This window comes from Marmota flaviventris, chromosome X (genome assembly GCF_047511675.1).
Source record: "Marmota flaviventris isolate mMarFla1 chromosome X, mMarFla1.hap1, whole genome shotgun sequence".
NCBI classification, from domain to species: domain Eukaryota; kingdom Metazoa; phylum Chordata; class Mammalia; order Rodentia; family Sciuridae; genus Marmota; species Marmota flaviventris.
The window spans coordinates 112,296,774-112,311,526 of NC_092518.1; the positions used below are offsets into that span (position 1 = coordinate 112,296,774).

The 14,753-nt window shown below is 47.2% G+C and overlaps 1 protein-coding gene across 1 annotated transcript in view; it reads right to left on the bottom strand.

The window, feature by feature from the left end:
• Positions 1 to 12,610: 12,610 nt before the first annotated feature.
• The window catches only part of Aifm1 (apoptosis inducing factor mitochondria associated 1), a 37,935-nt gene continuing 35,792 nt past the window's right edge, over positions 12,611 to 14,753 (bottom strand). The window contains exon 16 of the mRNA XM_027940033.2: positions 12,611 to 14,724. Coding sequence (XP_027795834.2) covers positions 14,653 to 14,724 — 72 coding nt within the window. The 3' untranslated portion in view covers positions 12,611 to 14,652. The remainder of the gene's footprint in view (positions 14,725 to 14,753) is intronic.

The window sequence follows — 14,753 nt, forward strand, 5'->3', positions numbered from 1 at the left end:
AACCCTATTACCTTGATCTTGAAATTCACTAATGAACACACACACACAAACATATTTACCCTTTGCTAAGAGTTTAGTGGTCTCTGTGTGTTGGGTGGGTGGGGGTCAAACCCAGAACTTGTACATGCCAGGCAAGCACACTACCACTGAGCTATATCTGCAGTCTGAGTTCAGTGGTTTGTAACATCAGACAGACCCCTGTCTATTCCAGCTGCACCATTAGTTTGTTGTTGGTTTTTTTCTTTTTTCCTTTTTTGGTACTGGGGATTGAAACCAGGGGTGCTTAACCACTGAGACACAGTCCTTTATGTTTTTTATTTTGAAACAGTGTCTCACTAAGTTGCTTAGGGTCTTGCTAAGTTGCTGAGGCTGGCCTTGAACTTGCAATCTTCCTGCCTTAGCTTTCAAAGTCACTGGGATTATACACATTGCCATTATGCCCAGCTAGCTGCACCACTATTAAGTTAGTGAACTACTACGTGACTTTAGGCCAGTCATTTAAACTCTTCTGAGCCTCACTTTTTCTTTCTTTCTTTTCTTTTTCTTTTTTTGTTTTGTTTTGGTACTGGGGACTGAACTCAGGGACACAGTACTACTGAACTGTATCCCCAGCCATTTTTATTTTTATTTTAGTGAGACAGGATCTCACTAAGTTGCTGAGGCTGGCCTCAAACTTGCTATCTTCCTGCCTCTGCCTCTGGAGTTGCTGGGATTGCAGGCATGCATCACAGCACTTGGCTTCACTTTCCTTATTTGAAAATTGGGAATCATAAGCCTACCTCACAAGGTCTGATGAGGACTGAATGAGATAATCTGTATCTCTGGCAGTGCCTGGTGTGTAGTAAATGTTGACTGTCTTCAGCATCATCTTTATCCTCATTTTGCTTCCTCAACCCAGGTCTCGGGAGAAAATGTGCCAGGACCAGGGCAGATGCTGCTAGGGAGTAATCGTGGATCCCTCCTGTGAGTGTATATGGATTCAACCAGGGCAGAAGCCTCAAGGTGGAGCACAAGGCAAGGTCTCCCTTTTGGAAGAGCAGGGAAAGTGTTCAGTATTGTAGAGCAGCTCATGGTGACTGGCCCTAATGCCTGCCAGGGACCTGCTGACCAGGGCTTGTAGGAATCCCTTAAACTCCCACCTTCCTCAGCCACTTGGAACTAATGGCTGCCCCATGATATGGAGGTTGTAGCCAAAGCAAATCCCCCCTCCCACCTTGAAGAAAATCTTGTGTCTGCCTCACCTTGGGGAGCCATGAGCCACCCAAATGACCTTCCTGGCTGCCCTTCTCTATGACCTTCATGTTCCACAGCCTGTCAGCTCTTCCCCACCTGGCTCCCCACTTAGGTGTTGGGTGAGCCCCAGCCAGGTGGGGCCAGCCAGGCTGAGATCACCATTCTCCTGACGACAGCCACACTGTCTCTGCCAATGGCTCATTCCCTGAGTTGGCAGGAATTCCCCTTCTCGGGTTGCCTGAGTTGCCCATGGATGCCTAGGCTGTACCATCTAGCAGTGGACTCTCAGTCTCTCTCCTTCCTCCCTGTTCCCCCCACTCTCCAACCATGACTGATTGCTGTCAGGGCCTCAGAACCTGGATCCTGGCAGGAACTGAGGGCCCTCCCAGCTGCCCACAGCTTGTGGGCAAACTTCTCACTTGTTCATTCACTTGCCCTCCACCTTGACAACATTCCCAGTCCCTCTTTGTGTCTCTTTTTTCAAGTGGTTCCCAATGGCCTCATGTTTTTCTGCAAATCATCACCTCCCCAGGTTCTTTGGAGACAAGATGCCTGGTTGCTTCTCTCTTCATTTAATCCCTTGGCCTCAACAAATTTTAGTCAAACTTGTGACCAGAACAAAACACCACAATGCCACCACTTTTGTAGCCCTTTCTTTCTACCACAGGTACATGCTAGGAAAGTTGTCAATCAGTCCATCATATCTTTGAAGGAAAAATATATTCAAAAGCTAGAGAGAAGTTATGGTTTCAAAGGAGCCTGGAGAATCCTTCTATAATTCTTTCTGTAAAGCCAGTTGTCATACTTCTGTTGTGTTCAGTAACCCCAGGTTTGCTTTTATTGTGTTTATATGAAAAGGTCCTCACTGGGTGCAGTGGCACATGCCTGTGATCAGGAGGCTGAGGCAGGAGGATGGCAAGTTCAAGGCCAGCCTTGGCAATTTAGTGAGACACTCTCCCAATTTTTTTTTTAAATATTAAAGGACTGGAGGTGTAGCTCAGTGGTAGAGCAACCCTGGGTTCAATCTCTAGTACAGATAAAGCTTGTCAAGTAGCTGCAAAATAGAGTTCCTTCCCTGGCTAGATTATACCAAAGTTTTTCTGGAATAACAGGATAACTGCCTGCTGTTCTGGCCTGTGATAGGGGTGGGGATGCTGTGCCCAAGCTATAATGCAGGCAGATAAGGGGATGGAATTGGTAGCAATTTCCCAGATCATGATTTTTTCATCTGTCTTGCCAACTTCCTTGGTCAGGGACAATGCCCTACTGGAGCTCACAGAAAACCCCTCAGCCCCACTCAGTTTTCAGTGATTAAAATAGAGAATTCTACATTTGCCCTTTAAACAAGCCCTGGCACCATGAGAACCCCTAAAACACATCAGATAACAGTGGGTCTCATTTCTTGGGGGATTATACAACAGTACGGGGGACTGCCTGAATTGAAATGATTCCCAACAGGAGGTGCAGTGCCCCAGATCTGGCACTCAGCATGTTAACCCTGGGCACGGTGGCTGCTTGTAAGCACTGTACCCACAGCCAGTAGCAGGGCTGGTGTTTAGGAAACAGATTTAGTGCCCTTCCATTGTCCCTCTGGGATGGCAGCATATTTGGGAGGTGGGAAGGGGGAGGGACCCAAGACTGTGGTTCATTTGAAAAGAACAGGGAAGAAGTGACCTCACACAGAGGTCTGCAAATGACTGCGAGCCCCCAGGAGTCTCTAGTCTCATGGGTCCACAGCCCCTATCTTGGAGCAAGAGGACTGTCTGGAAAAGTTCCTGGGGCCAGGGCAGAGGTGCAGACACCTGCTGTGGGCACATACCAGAGACAATACAGCATCCAAGGGTTTGGGGCCACTGCCCAGTGGAGCCACAGTTAGTCCCTCGGCCCTCAACATCTGCTAGCTCAATACCTATCTTGTGTCATCTTTTTGATATCTGGTGTGTCCTCAGAGTGAAACTGGGGAGGCCCTGGCCTTGGCTCACTGCCCACATCCCAGTGCAGATGGGCCAGAATATCAACAAATGGAAATGTTGCCACAGGGGCACTGAGTGATTTCTGCAGACCCTTGAGTGTCTTAGGAACAGGGACACTAAACAGCCGTCATGCTGACAGTCCCTCCTAAGATGGAGAAGAGATCTGGGAGAAGGGAGGGGGTTCTGGTCCCATATGGGACTCTACATATTTTATAAAATGAATGGTGCCCCTGGAGTTGTGGAAAGAGTTGGCAGTAAGTACAGATCTGGGAGATTCAGAGAGGGTGCTTGAATAGGAGAGATCAGAAAGGGCTCAAACTAACTTGCTATGGTGGTGCACACTTGTAATCCCAGTCATTTGGGAGGCTGAGGCAGAAGGATTGCAAGTTCAAGGCCAGCCTCAGCAATTTAGTGAGTCCCTAAACAACTCAGTGAGACCCCGACTCAAAACAAAAAATAAATAAAAAGGGCTGTGAATGTAGCTCAGTGGTAAAGCACCTGTGGTTCTAATCCCCAGGAAAGGGGGGGGGAAGGAGAGACAGAGAAGGAAGGGAGGGAGGGAGGGAGGGAAAGAAAGAGAGAGAGAGAGAGAGAGAGAGAGAGAGAGAGAGAGAGAGAGAGAGAGAAAGATGGGGGCTGGGGCTGTAGCTCAGTGGTAGAGCACTTGCCTAGCACATGTAAGGCACTGAGTTCGATCCTCAGCACCACATAAAAATAAACAAATAAAATAAAGGCATGATGTCCATCTACAACTAAAAAGACAATTAAAAAGAAAGAAAGAGAGAGAGAGAAAGGGGATGGGGAAGGGCTCAGACTGAGATGCCCAGTTGAGGGCATAGGGTCCTCATCCCCAACATCTGGTTCTGGGGATGAGGGGATGGGATAAGAGGCTGTGATAGGGGCTCATTAGACCCCACTTTACATCCTGCTAAAGGGCAAGCTCAGGCTGATGGTTGTACCAGAAGTTAGTTGGTCCTATTTTCTGAGGATTGCCCCATCCCACAGGGAAGCAAGGACAAGCCAGAGACATTTGCTAGACAGAGGATAGCACAGGCCCAATGGGAAGGCAGCCACACATCAGTTTCCCCACCCTGCCCACATGTCACGGGTTTAGGTTGTTGTTGTTTAATGCAGAAAAATACAACATTTAATGTCTATAAAGGTGCAGTGTGAGTCATTTCGCGGAATGTCTAGGCCCTTTTGCTGGCAGCAAATAAACTTTCCAGCCCTCTTTTGAGGAAGCCATCCAACTGGGCTGCTGCTGCAACTCTGTGTGTGAGAGAGTGCAGGAGTTTGCCTGAGGGTCTTTGCTAAGGCCTTGCCTGCCTATGTGTGCATCTGTGTGGGTCTCACAGATGTGATTGAGGGTGTAATTGTGTTCGGGGTTTGTGTGTGTGTTTGTGGGCCCAGTTTTGGATATCAGTGTCCAGTCCCCTCATGTGTGCGTGTGTGTTTGGCAGGGGGCGTGTGCATGTGTGCATCTGCAAGGCAGTATGGTATGTGAGCCTGTGCGTCTGAGGGTGACTACGTGTACATTTTTTTCCTCTTTGCTGCCAAATTATCTTCCCATCTCTCCCCTCACGAAGCAAAGGGCTGACTGAGGGAAGCTAGCAGTCCAAAAGGGAGGTAGCAGGGGAGGGGAGAGGGGCTGGAGAGAAACCAAAGCTATTCCACTAGTTGGAGGAAAGTGTCAGCCAAGGATGAAACTGAAACTGGAGTAGCAGCTCGAACTAAAGCACCAGCACCCTGGGATCATCCCTGGGCTCTGGTTCCTCCCCCACCCCCTCCCGCCAGCAAAGGAGATTAGTCAGCCTGAAATTCCCATCCCTGCAGCCTGGACTTGGGGTTGAGGCTGTGAGGCTGGGCTAGAACGTGGCTGGTGGTTAGCATGTGACCCCGTCAGTGCCCATTATCACATTAACACAAATTTGTAAATCAGATCTTCATCCCAATCACCTCTTAGGGCACAGATCCAGGCTGGAGGGAGGGCTCTCAACTCAGGTCCTGCTCTGAGTGAAGCCGGCAAGGTGGCATCAGAGGAGGGCATAGGCTCAGGACTGAGGATCACGATGGGGGCAGAGAGAAGGGGCAAAAGAGGGGACATGAGGCATTGAATTTTGCCAATTTGATCCTTTCCCTCAGTTGTGCTCTGGGAGGAGACACCTTGGGGAGGGGGCTAATAGAAAGGAGGGGGTTTCCAGGAATAGCTGGGCACCGCCCTGTAGGAAGGAGGCCCGGGCTCTGAGGTCTGGGCGGGAGACAGACAGTATTTCTCCTGGCACACAGTGAAACCTGGGAATGTTTAGGATCCTTTGGGTTTTTCCCCTCTTTCCTCCTTATGGAAAATCTTTAGATAACTTTCTCAGATGGTTTTGGACACCCTGAAAGCAGGAGAGCTGGATGGACTGAGGGGGAGAAGAGTCACCCAGAACACTAGGACAGGGTGTATCTTTTATTTCTTGGCACAGAAAAAAAGAGGGACTCACTCTACCCGTATATTTTGTTGTAAAGTTGTATCATGGAAATGGCCACTCTAGTCTCTAGGAAGGATGGGTTAGAGTCCCTAGCTGGTTTTCCCCCTCAGCTGGGAGGTGTCTGGCCACAGATTTTTTTTTTTTTTTTGTCCTGATATTCTCAATTTGTTAACTAAACAGTCACCGTGTAACCATGAACCATAGGTCATAGCCATGGGAGGTCCAGCACAGCATAGTGACTTCCAGAGCTCGGGGCCTGTGATTAGTTAGGACACAAAACTCTAACTACAGAGACCGAGGTTTGGAGCTAGAACCCCAGATGGGCCTCTTAGCATTTTTTTTTTTTCTTAAGTAGCTGCAGAAGACTCGATCGATCTACAAGCATGGATCTCTAAAACTCGCTGGAGATCCTGTCTCAGGCTGAGCCCTTAATTGTCATGTAGGCCCAGTCCTGGTCCCAGACTGAGCCCCAGCCCTGGCCACAGTCTATAACCCTGTGCTGGAGATGCATTCTCAGTCTCAAGGGAACCAGGCTAGCGAGTGGCTGTTCAGGGAAACCCACCCCCAGCTCTGGAGACGCGACTCAAAGTTTCCATTCTACTGCCCGCGGATCAAGCGCACCATCTCCGGGTTGCAAAGACGGCCCTGAAACCACAATCCCTTTGCTGAAGTTAAGAGCCGCCCCGAGCTCTGCGGGGCCTGGGAGGTGGCCCAAAGGACTATGAAGAAGCGTCGCAGGAGCCAGCCCTTCGCCTGGGGCTCTGGCGCCGCAGGGCGGCTCTCTTGACTCCTGGGTGACAGCGCAGCCTTCTCTTGAGTCCCAGCGTCAGACCTGAGGAGCAGCAAGAGCTCTCCTGGCCCCTTATGTCTTTTCCTTGCCACCCTCCTTCTCCCCTTGCTCATCCCCCAACCCCGGGTTCCCCGATGGGGCTGAGCTCTCCACCCTCCCTTCAGTGTGAGCAGGGCGCCTCTGTAGCGCCACCTACAGGCGGGACGTGCGCGGCGCGGCGACTCGGGCTGTAGCGGAGGCGGCGGGAACTGGCGTCCCAGAAGGAGGCGAGGTTGGCTCCTCTGCCCCCTGCGTTCCCAGCTGGTGCAAGGCCTCCCCTCACCGCCCCAGCCCCAAACGGCCTGGCCACAGTCGCTCAGCCCCGTGCACTGCAGAGCGCAGGCCGCCGGTGCTCCGACCTTTCACTCCTGCTCCTGCACTCTGAGCGGCCTCCTGCCCCGGGCGCCTCTTCTCGGGAAGCAGTGAAGTCACACTGGGCCCGATCCGCTGACTCATGAGAATGAGAATCCTCCCCGCTGCCCGGCACACCCCTTGAAACTTCCCCTCAATCTCTTCTTTCCTGCTCCCGCCCCCCTTCCTCCCGTCCCGGCAGGCGAACAAGGACGGCTCAGGGCTCCCAAGGAAGGCTTTGGCAAGGCAGCTGGGAGGGAAGTATCCGGCCAGGTCCCGTGGAGACCGCCAAGCTTCTGTTCCAGCCTCGCTGCACTGTTCTGGGGCGCATGGAAATTGTCGGGAGGGGATGGGAATTCATGTTTGCAACTTTGGGCAAAGCTCCCACTAAGGTATCCTTTTGCAATTAGCCACCTCATACAGGAAGCGCCTGCTGAGGGGAAGGCAGCTGGGCACCCCTTCCTTCCACAGGCCTGAGGGCAGACTAGGGAGTTCACCTGAAGCTGAGTTCTCTTCTTTAGCACCACCTATTCCAGTGAATAGACAAGCACAAGTGTTTGGTTGGGGTCCGGTAGGGGCTCAGAAGGGCTTGTGCTACCAGAATGACAACTGCTATGAGCTTTGAACTGTCTTGACATTGCATCGAGCTATGGCCTGACAGGTCACTGTGGCTTTTCTTCCTGGAACTTGTCACTCGAACAATTTCAGATTGGGATGGTGGTGACTTTGAGGCAGTTTTAACCCCATTCCTTTATGCCCCTAGTTTGAGGACAGTGGAAGGATCACAGGATTGGTGTGTCTCATCACTGGAGTGGGAGACCAGAATCCCACACTAGTTGCTTGGAACAGTAATTTCAACATGGTGGTGGAGGGCCTCAGGCCCAGGCTAGAGAAGGCTTCAAACTGGAGCTCTGCTGACCTCAGAAATACCTAAAGCTCCCTTTTCTTTCTGGAGGGGCATGGTCCTTAAGCATCGTTTCCCACCCAGCAAATCATGGAAATGGATTGTCATTCTTGCTGTGAGTGTCATTTCCTTTGTCTGAATGGTAACAGCATGGCACTAAAGTTTTCAAGCTTCCTGACTCACTTGTCAGTGTACTTCAGGGCACAGTTCTACCACGGACATGGACAAAGAGCAAGGAGGGGGAGGTATAAGGCTAAATTTGGAGCTTATGTGGTCTGAGGGATGTTGATCTTACTGTTGTTTTTGCAAAGCTAGGCATCAAACCTGAGCTCCTATCTTGGCATCAACTTGAGAACTGCCCTGGATTATGGTACCTGTCCACCTACCAGCTCTTTGAGGTGTGTTTGCTGGGAATTGGGAAATATTAAATGGCTGGGTAGGAATACATGTGGTAGGATCCTCGCTGAGAACAGTCACACTATAAAGCCTTCCTGAAGAAATCCTGTTTGAAGCCAAACTTTAGGGGCTAAAGGCTGCTGTGTTTCATGGAACCCAGTTTTGAGGCTGTCAGACTCTCCATGGAGGTGAAATAAGGTAAGGTGAAATCTCTAGGAGTCTTAGGTCCAGATGTAACTTGCTAGTTCAAAGAAGCTGCAAGCTGAAAAATAAAAAACAAACCAACAAACTTGTGAAACTAGTTGAGGCAAAGAGGCAGCAGAGCCATGGTGGGGAGATACTTGCCCAAGGCTTCAGGTTCCATTGGCATCTAGAGATGTCAGATGACTGAAGCCATGAACTCATGAAGCACCAAGAGACTTTTCCATGCACAGGTTAGGGCTGAAGGTAGAAAGATGATCTAGTCTGTTCCCCTCATTGTACAGATGAGGAAACTGAGGCCTAGGAAAGTAGCTGCCAGAGGCCATGTGTGTAGTAGGTGGCAGAAACAAGACTCAAACCCACAAGAATGCTATTTCCATTGAGGTCTACTACTTCAGAGAAAAAAATGTGGGCAGGGAGCACTTATTGGAACCTGAAGAAGAGAGAAGGAAAATTGAAGTCAGGGGTGGGGAAGGGGGCTGCCAAGGTTCTAAGAGGAAGGAGGGAGAATAAAAGGCTTGAGGAAAAGTGAAGAGAGATGTCTAATCTCTTTGGGCAAAAAGACTGTCAACTCCATCCTCTATCCAGCATTGGACTCTCCATGTTCTGTTCTTAGGTTCCATTGGCATACAACCAGAAAATGGGGAAGAACCATGGTTTGGTCAGTGAAAGAAAAGAAAAGCCTAGAGTATACAGAAGCAGGACAATAAGACAATTTGAGGGACACTACAGTTCTAACTGAAACTTACTCATCATTCTCCCAGCACTGATAGTCCCCGTTGGCTTGTCTGTCACTAGGTCATAAAGCTATTGAAGGTTGGAACTATATATTACTTACCTCTTTATCTCCAGGGCCTTGCATAGTACCATGGCATGCAGTAGTTGTCAGAAAAATATTTGTTAGCAACGTGACATCAGTGAATACATTTTTGTGTGTATTTCTAAGCCCAGTACATGTTAGGTGATTCCCAAGAAGCATCTCTGGGTTGTATTGCAAATGCCAAGACATCCTAGGTGGGAACCTCCCTGGGAGGCCAGCCACTATCTGCCAAAATGAGAAGGGACTCCTGGGATTTTCCCAACTGAGACGACAGACTGCAGACCTGGGAGGCCCCATTGGGACTAGGTGAGGTCTTCACGAAGGAATAGGACTAGCAAAATTCCTAGGGTCTCCATCTGGCAATGGGCCTCCAGAACAGATTTTGGCTGTTTGTCTCCCAACTGTCAATGCCTTTCTGCCAAAGGTCTCCAGGAATGCTTGGTGGTTGAGCAAGTTGCATTTATTGTTCATTGCAGCAAGGGAAAAGGCACAGCATAGGGGATCATGGGGAGTCTCAGGAAGCGGATCCTAGAATGGACTTATTATAGGATTCCAGTTGGGTTGGGGGGTTTGGGGGGAGGGTTTAAGGAAGCTGGACTCACTCTGAATTGGATACTGTCAAGAAACAGGGATAGGACTGGGGTTGTGGCTCAAAGATAGAATGCTCGCCTACCATGCATGAGGCACTGGGTTCGATCCACAGAACCACATAAAAATAAAATAATGTTATAACTAAAAATAAATATTAAAAAAAGAAGCAGGGATAATCCTCTAATTGGATAGGAGGGCAGGCTAGACCACCACCAAAGCTATAAGGAAGCAGCAGTCACTCAGATTAGCTAAACTGGGGGGATCATTTTTGCGGTCTGGGCAATGTTGATGTTTTTGTGTGCATTCACACGATTGTGGAGTGGTCTCTTTTTTGTGTGTTGGTGCATCACGGTCACACAGTGACCTTGTATGATGCCAATGTCCTGTGAATCCATGTTCAACAAAACACCCAGACCCAGATATGAGTGCCAAGCCAATTGGCAGCCACACCAAGGCCTTGCCAGCAATACCAGGCCAGCTTCCGAATGTCAGGGACTGCTTTCCTTTCTCAAAATGTCCATTTTGAGGTGATCTCGCACTTCCAACCAGGGCTTGGCAGTTCAGTATCTAAATATTTAGGCCCTCCCTGTACTCTGACCCAGTCACACCCATATGTACAACCAGCCAGGCAGGGGGACGTCATCACTGGCTTGGGCTGCATGTATCTGTGTGTGGTTTTGTGTACGTGTGTCTGTGCCCGCCAGAAATTCCCTGATAAGATGGGAAAGAAGCCAGAAGCAGTCCTACTTCTCCTCTGGGCCCAGCAGGACTTCCCCTTTGCCCAGAGAGCAAGGCACTGGGATTGAGTCCCAACAATCTCTAGGCAGCAAGGGTACTCTGTTTTAGGTGGAGTCAGGGAAGGAGGGACAGAAGGGATATTGCAGCAGCCAAACTTGAGAGGAACGGGAAGGGAAGGGGTAGTAGTGGAAGGGAGGGGAGAGTTCCTTTGTATAAATGGGTCTCTAGAGAAGCTGCTGGTTTTCCTTCAAGGAAGCAGCCTGTAGTAGGTCACTGTGTATTCCCACCCCCATCCCTTTCTGTTCTAAGCCTCTTGTCTCCAAAACAGGCCTCGTTGATTAGAGCAACAAAAAATCACATATGTTGACCTCATCGTTCACTCAGAGGCTTAATCTGACCCCTTTCCAATCACACAAACTTTCTTCCCTAAGTTCTACCTCTTCAGCTTTAAAATATTAGGACATCTCTTGCTGTTCGTTATAGGTGGCCAGGCAAAGGCTACTATCATCCCTAAGTGGGACCAAGGTGCCATCTGAGATCATTTGTAAAATGGCAAAGGAAAGGAGGGTGAAATCAAGTGGGAGAGCTCAAAATGCTTGGTATTTTGGCAGAGCCCCAACTCTTCTTCCCAGGGCATGACTTGCCCTGTCCTGCACTGTGGTGTGGCCTAGCTAATCACAGAGCTGCTATCAAGGGCCAAACCTCAATTGCCACTGCTAGTCTGTGGAGTCAGAATTCAGACCCTGTGATCTTTGGTGGCCTATGCAAATTAAATGTATCCTGGGTAAGTGGCAAGTTGTGGCAGGGGGTGACATGATGAGGATCTGAATGTTCTCCCATAAACAACCTGAATTACAGAGATCAGAGGCTACAAGACAGGATTGTTTTCTATGGTCAACCCTGTTATCTAGCATCATCCAACCAACCAATCAAGGACTGTTCAGCACTTTGTCAGGGTTTTGTGGGTGTGGCATGTGGTCCCCATCTGGAGGAAATAAAAAGTCCCTAGTCTGGGATAGCTTACAATTCCTTTAGAATGACTTAGAGAATAATAGACATGTGCTGGAGGTAAAGCTCAATGGTAGAGCAGCACATGCTCTGGATTCCATTCCAGCACCACCAAGGATCTCTGATCTTAACACTACCCAATGTATACATACATCAAAACATCACAATGGTAACTCCCCAACTATGTGCAATTTTTATTGTCTTGTTTTTGGTGCTGGGGATTGAACTTGGGGCCTTGGACAGGCTAGGCAAGTGCCCTACCACTGAGCTATATACATCCCAGCCCCAACTTTTGTTTTATGTATCAGTTATGAAAAAAAAAAACTTAAAAATTGACTTTCAGAGATCAGATAAATCATGCATGGACACTACTCCACTTGGCATCATGCCATCAAGGCAAGACTTGGTTTGGGCCTTGAAAGACCAGCATGATTTTGATAGATAAAAGAGAAGAAGAATGGCATTCCAGATCTATGTGTGAGTCATAGGAAAGGTGGTTGGACACACAGAGTGGGCCGAGATCATGATGTATGCTACTGGAGACTTTGGATTTGATGTATTGGTGACAGGAATTCACTGTACATTCTTAAGAGGGAGGGGACAAAGATCAAGCAGTACTTTAGTAAGTAACCTAGCAGTAGTTGTTGGCTAAGGATGATATTTTCATTGAGCTCTATTCTTGGCATGTTCATAGTACTTTGTCTTTCTATGGACACATCTCATTATAGGAGTTTGTTAAAAGTAGTGAATATATTTACTCACTGACACCAGGAGTTTGTTAAAAGTAGTGAAAATATATATATATATATATATATATATATATATATATATATATATATATTTGGCATCCAGGGATTGAACTCAGGGGGCTTTACCACTAAGCTGCAGACCCGGCCCTTACTATTTTTTTTTTTTTTTTGAGACAGTGTCTCATTAAGTTGTTCAAGTTGACCTTGACCTTGAGATCCTCCTGCCTCGGCCACCTGAGTAGCTAGGGTTTCAGGTATGTGCCACTGTGTTCAGCAGTGGCAATGTTTTATCCATCTTCCAATTATGACATTTACCTGGCTCATAGTAGGCAATGAACACTGATTAGATGAATGGATCATTTAATTTGAATTAACTGAATTACAATGACATACCACACAAGGATAATAACTCAAAGAATTAGGCTGAATTGTACATATCACTGAAGTAAGACAGATCACAATTTGATCTTTTCTTTATGATCTTCGTACTCTTATCTTTGTAAGCAGTAATTATTTTTTTAAATATATTTTTTAGTTGTTGATAGATCTTTTATTTTTTTTAAATTTATCTATACATGGTGCTGAGAATCGACAATGCCTCACACATACCAGGCAAGTATGCTACCACTGAGCCACAGCCCCAGCCCCTGTAAGCAGTAATTATTGATGCTAGATGAGTTTTCTACATAGGAGTTTGGGTACATCATATGTCAGATCATATTCCACTTGACTTGTGTCCACCAGAGTAAGAACCTGTTTTAGTGCAGCTAATTGTTACAATGGAGTTCTGGCCTGTTTTCCTAGTGTTCAGAAGGGATTTGGTTGTAGCTTCAATTCTCTAAAGCAAGTATTTTTTTTTTAAATTCAGGCCAGCAATAATTTTATCTTTATGGAAAGATTCATAAGACTCTTACAAGTAGTAAGCATTTACTCTCAATTGAAATGAGTTGACTTTTATTTTTTAAATTTTAGTTTTTTTGGTACTGCGGATGGAATCCAGGGTCTTGTGCATGCTAAGCATGTGCTGTACCACACAGAACTCTGCACCCTCAGTTCAGGTTTAATTTTTAAAAGTTAAGTAATTTAACCCAGGTGTGGTGGCACATGCCTATAATCCCAGATGCTTAGGAGGCTGAGGCAGGAGGAACACAAGTCCAAGGCCAGCTTTAGCAATTTAGTGAGACCCTAAGCAACTTAGTGAGAACTTGTCTCAAAATAAAACATTAAAAGAACTGGGGATATAGCTCAGTGGTAAAGCACCCCTGGGTTAAATTCCCAGTATGCCCTCCAAAAAGTAAATTTAAAATGCCAAAAATGAGTTGACTTATGAAACTTTGATTTGTATTCCCTGATCATCTATAAATTCTAGAGAAAAGGTGTTGAGAAGGGTGGGTTTCTCGTTTGGGGAACAATAGGCAGACAAGTCAAGAGATCATGAACTTATCTAAGGAGTCCATCTCTAAGTTTAGCCATGAAGCACCTGGTTTTTGAACACTTCTTTGTATCTGTAAGATGGGTCCTTCTGCCCACTCAGGAGCAGTTCAGTTCTAGAACAGGAGTTACTCCAGGTAAAGCTGAGTCTATTGTTTGTTCACTCATTCAACAATAATTTATTTATTTTATTTTTAAAAGTATTTATTTTTCAATTGTAGTTGGACACAATACCTTTATTTTATTTATTTATTTTTATGTGGTGCTGAGGATCGAACCCAGGGCCTCGCACGAGTGCTCTACCACTGAGCCACAACCCCAGTCCCAACAGTGATTTATTAAGCACCTACTATGAGCCAGAATCTGTGCTATGTTCTGGAGATATAACTGTAAGCAAGATGTTAATGCCTTACATGGTTCCTGTTCCAAGAAGCCATGGGTGAGCACATAAGACACAAAAACAAGGATCAGCCTTGGAAGGGTCAGGAAAGTCTTCATTGAGATAGCAAATCTCCCTGGAGGAAAGGACAGGGTCAAGTGCTATAGGCAGAGGGGTCTGGAAGGAGGAGAGAAGTTTAGGGAATGATAGGATTGAGTGTGGAGTAGGGAATACTGGTATCCACTCTCTGAGCGGATACCAGTCCCTGTGGACAATCCCGCAAGCACACACACAAATAAATCCACACTTCAGCAGTGCCTGCTGTCTGATATGCACAGCTTTTCTCCCTCCCTCATCCACCCACCCCCTTTAAAAGAACAGAATTTAATTTAGAAGAATCAGATTTTATTTCATGATGTGAACATTTAAGAATTTGCCTACTGGTTGAAAATATTCACAAAGGTCTCGATCATTCGCTCACATATACACAAAGTCTGCTGAATAAAAAATGTTCCTTTACCCATCCAACCCATTGTTAGGGACTGAGAAGTTCTTGCCTATTCCACTGTGGTGGTTCAATCTTCGTGAATATTGAAGAGTTTGGCTACTTCATTGAGATCTTCATGCTGCTCACCATCCTTAATGATCTGAGAGAGAGAGTAACAATAGGTCTCTA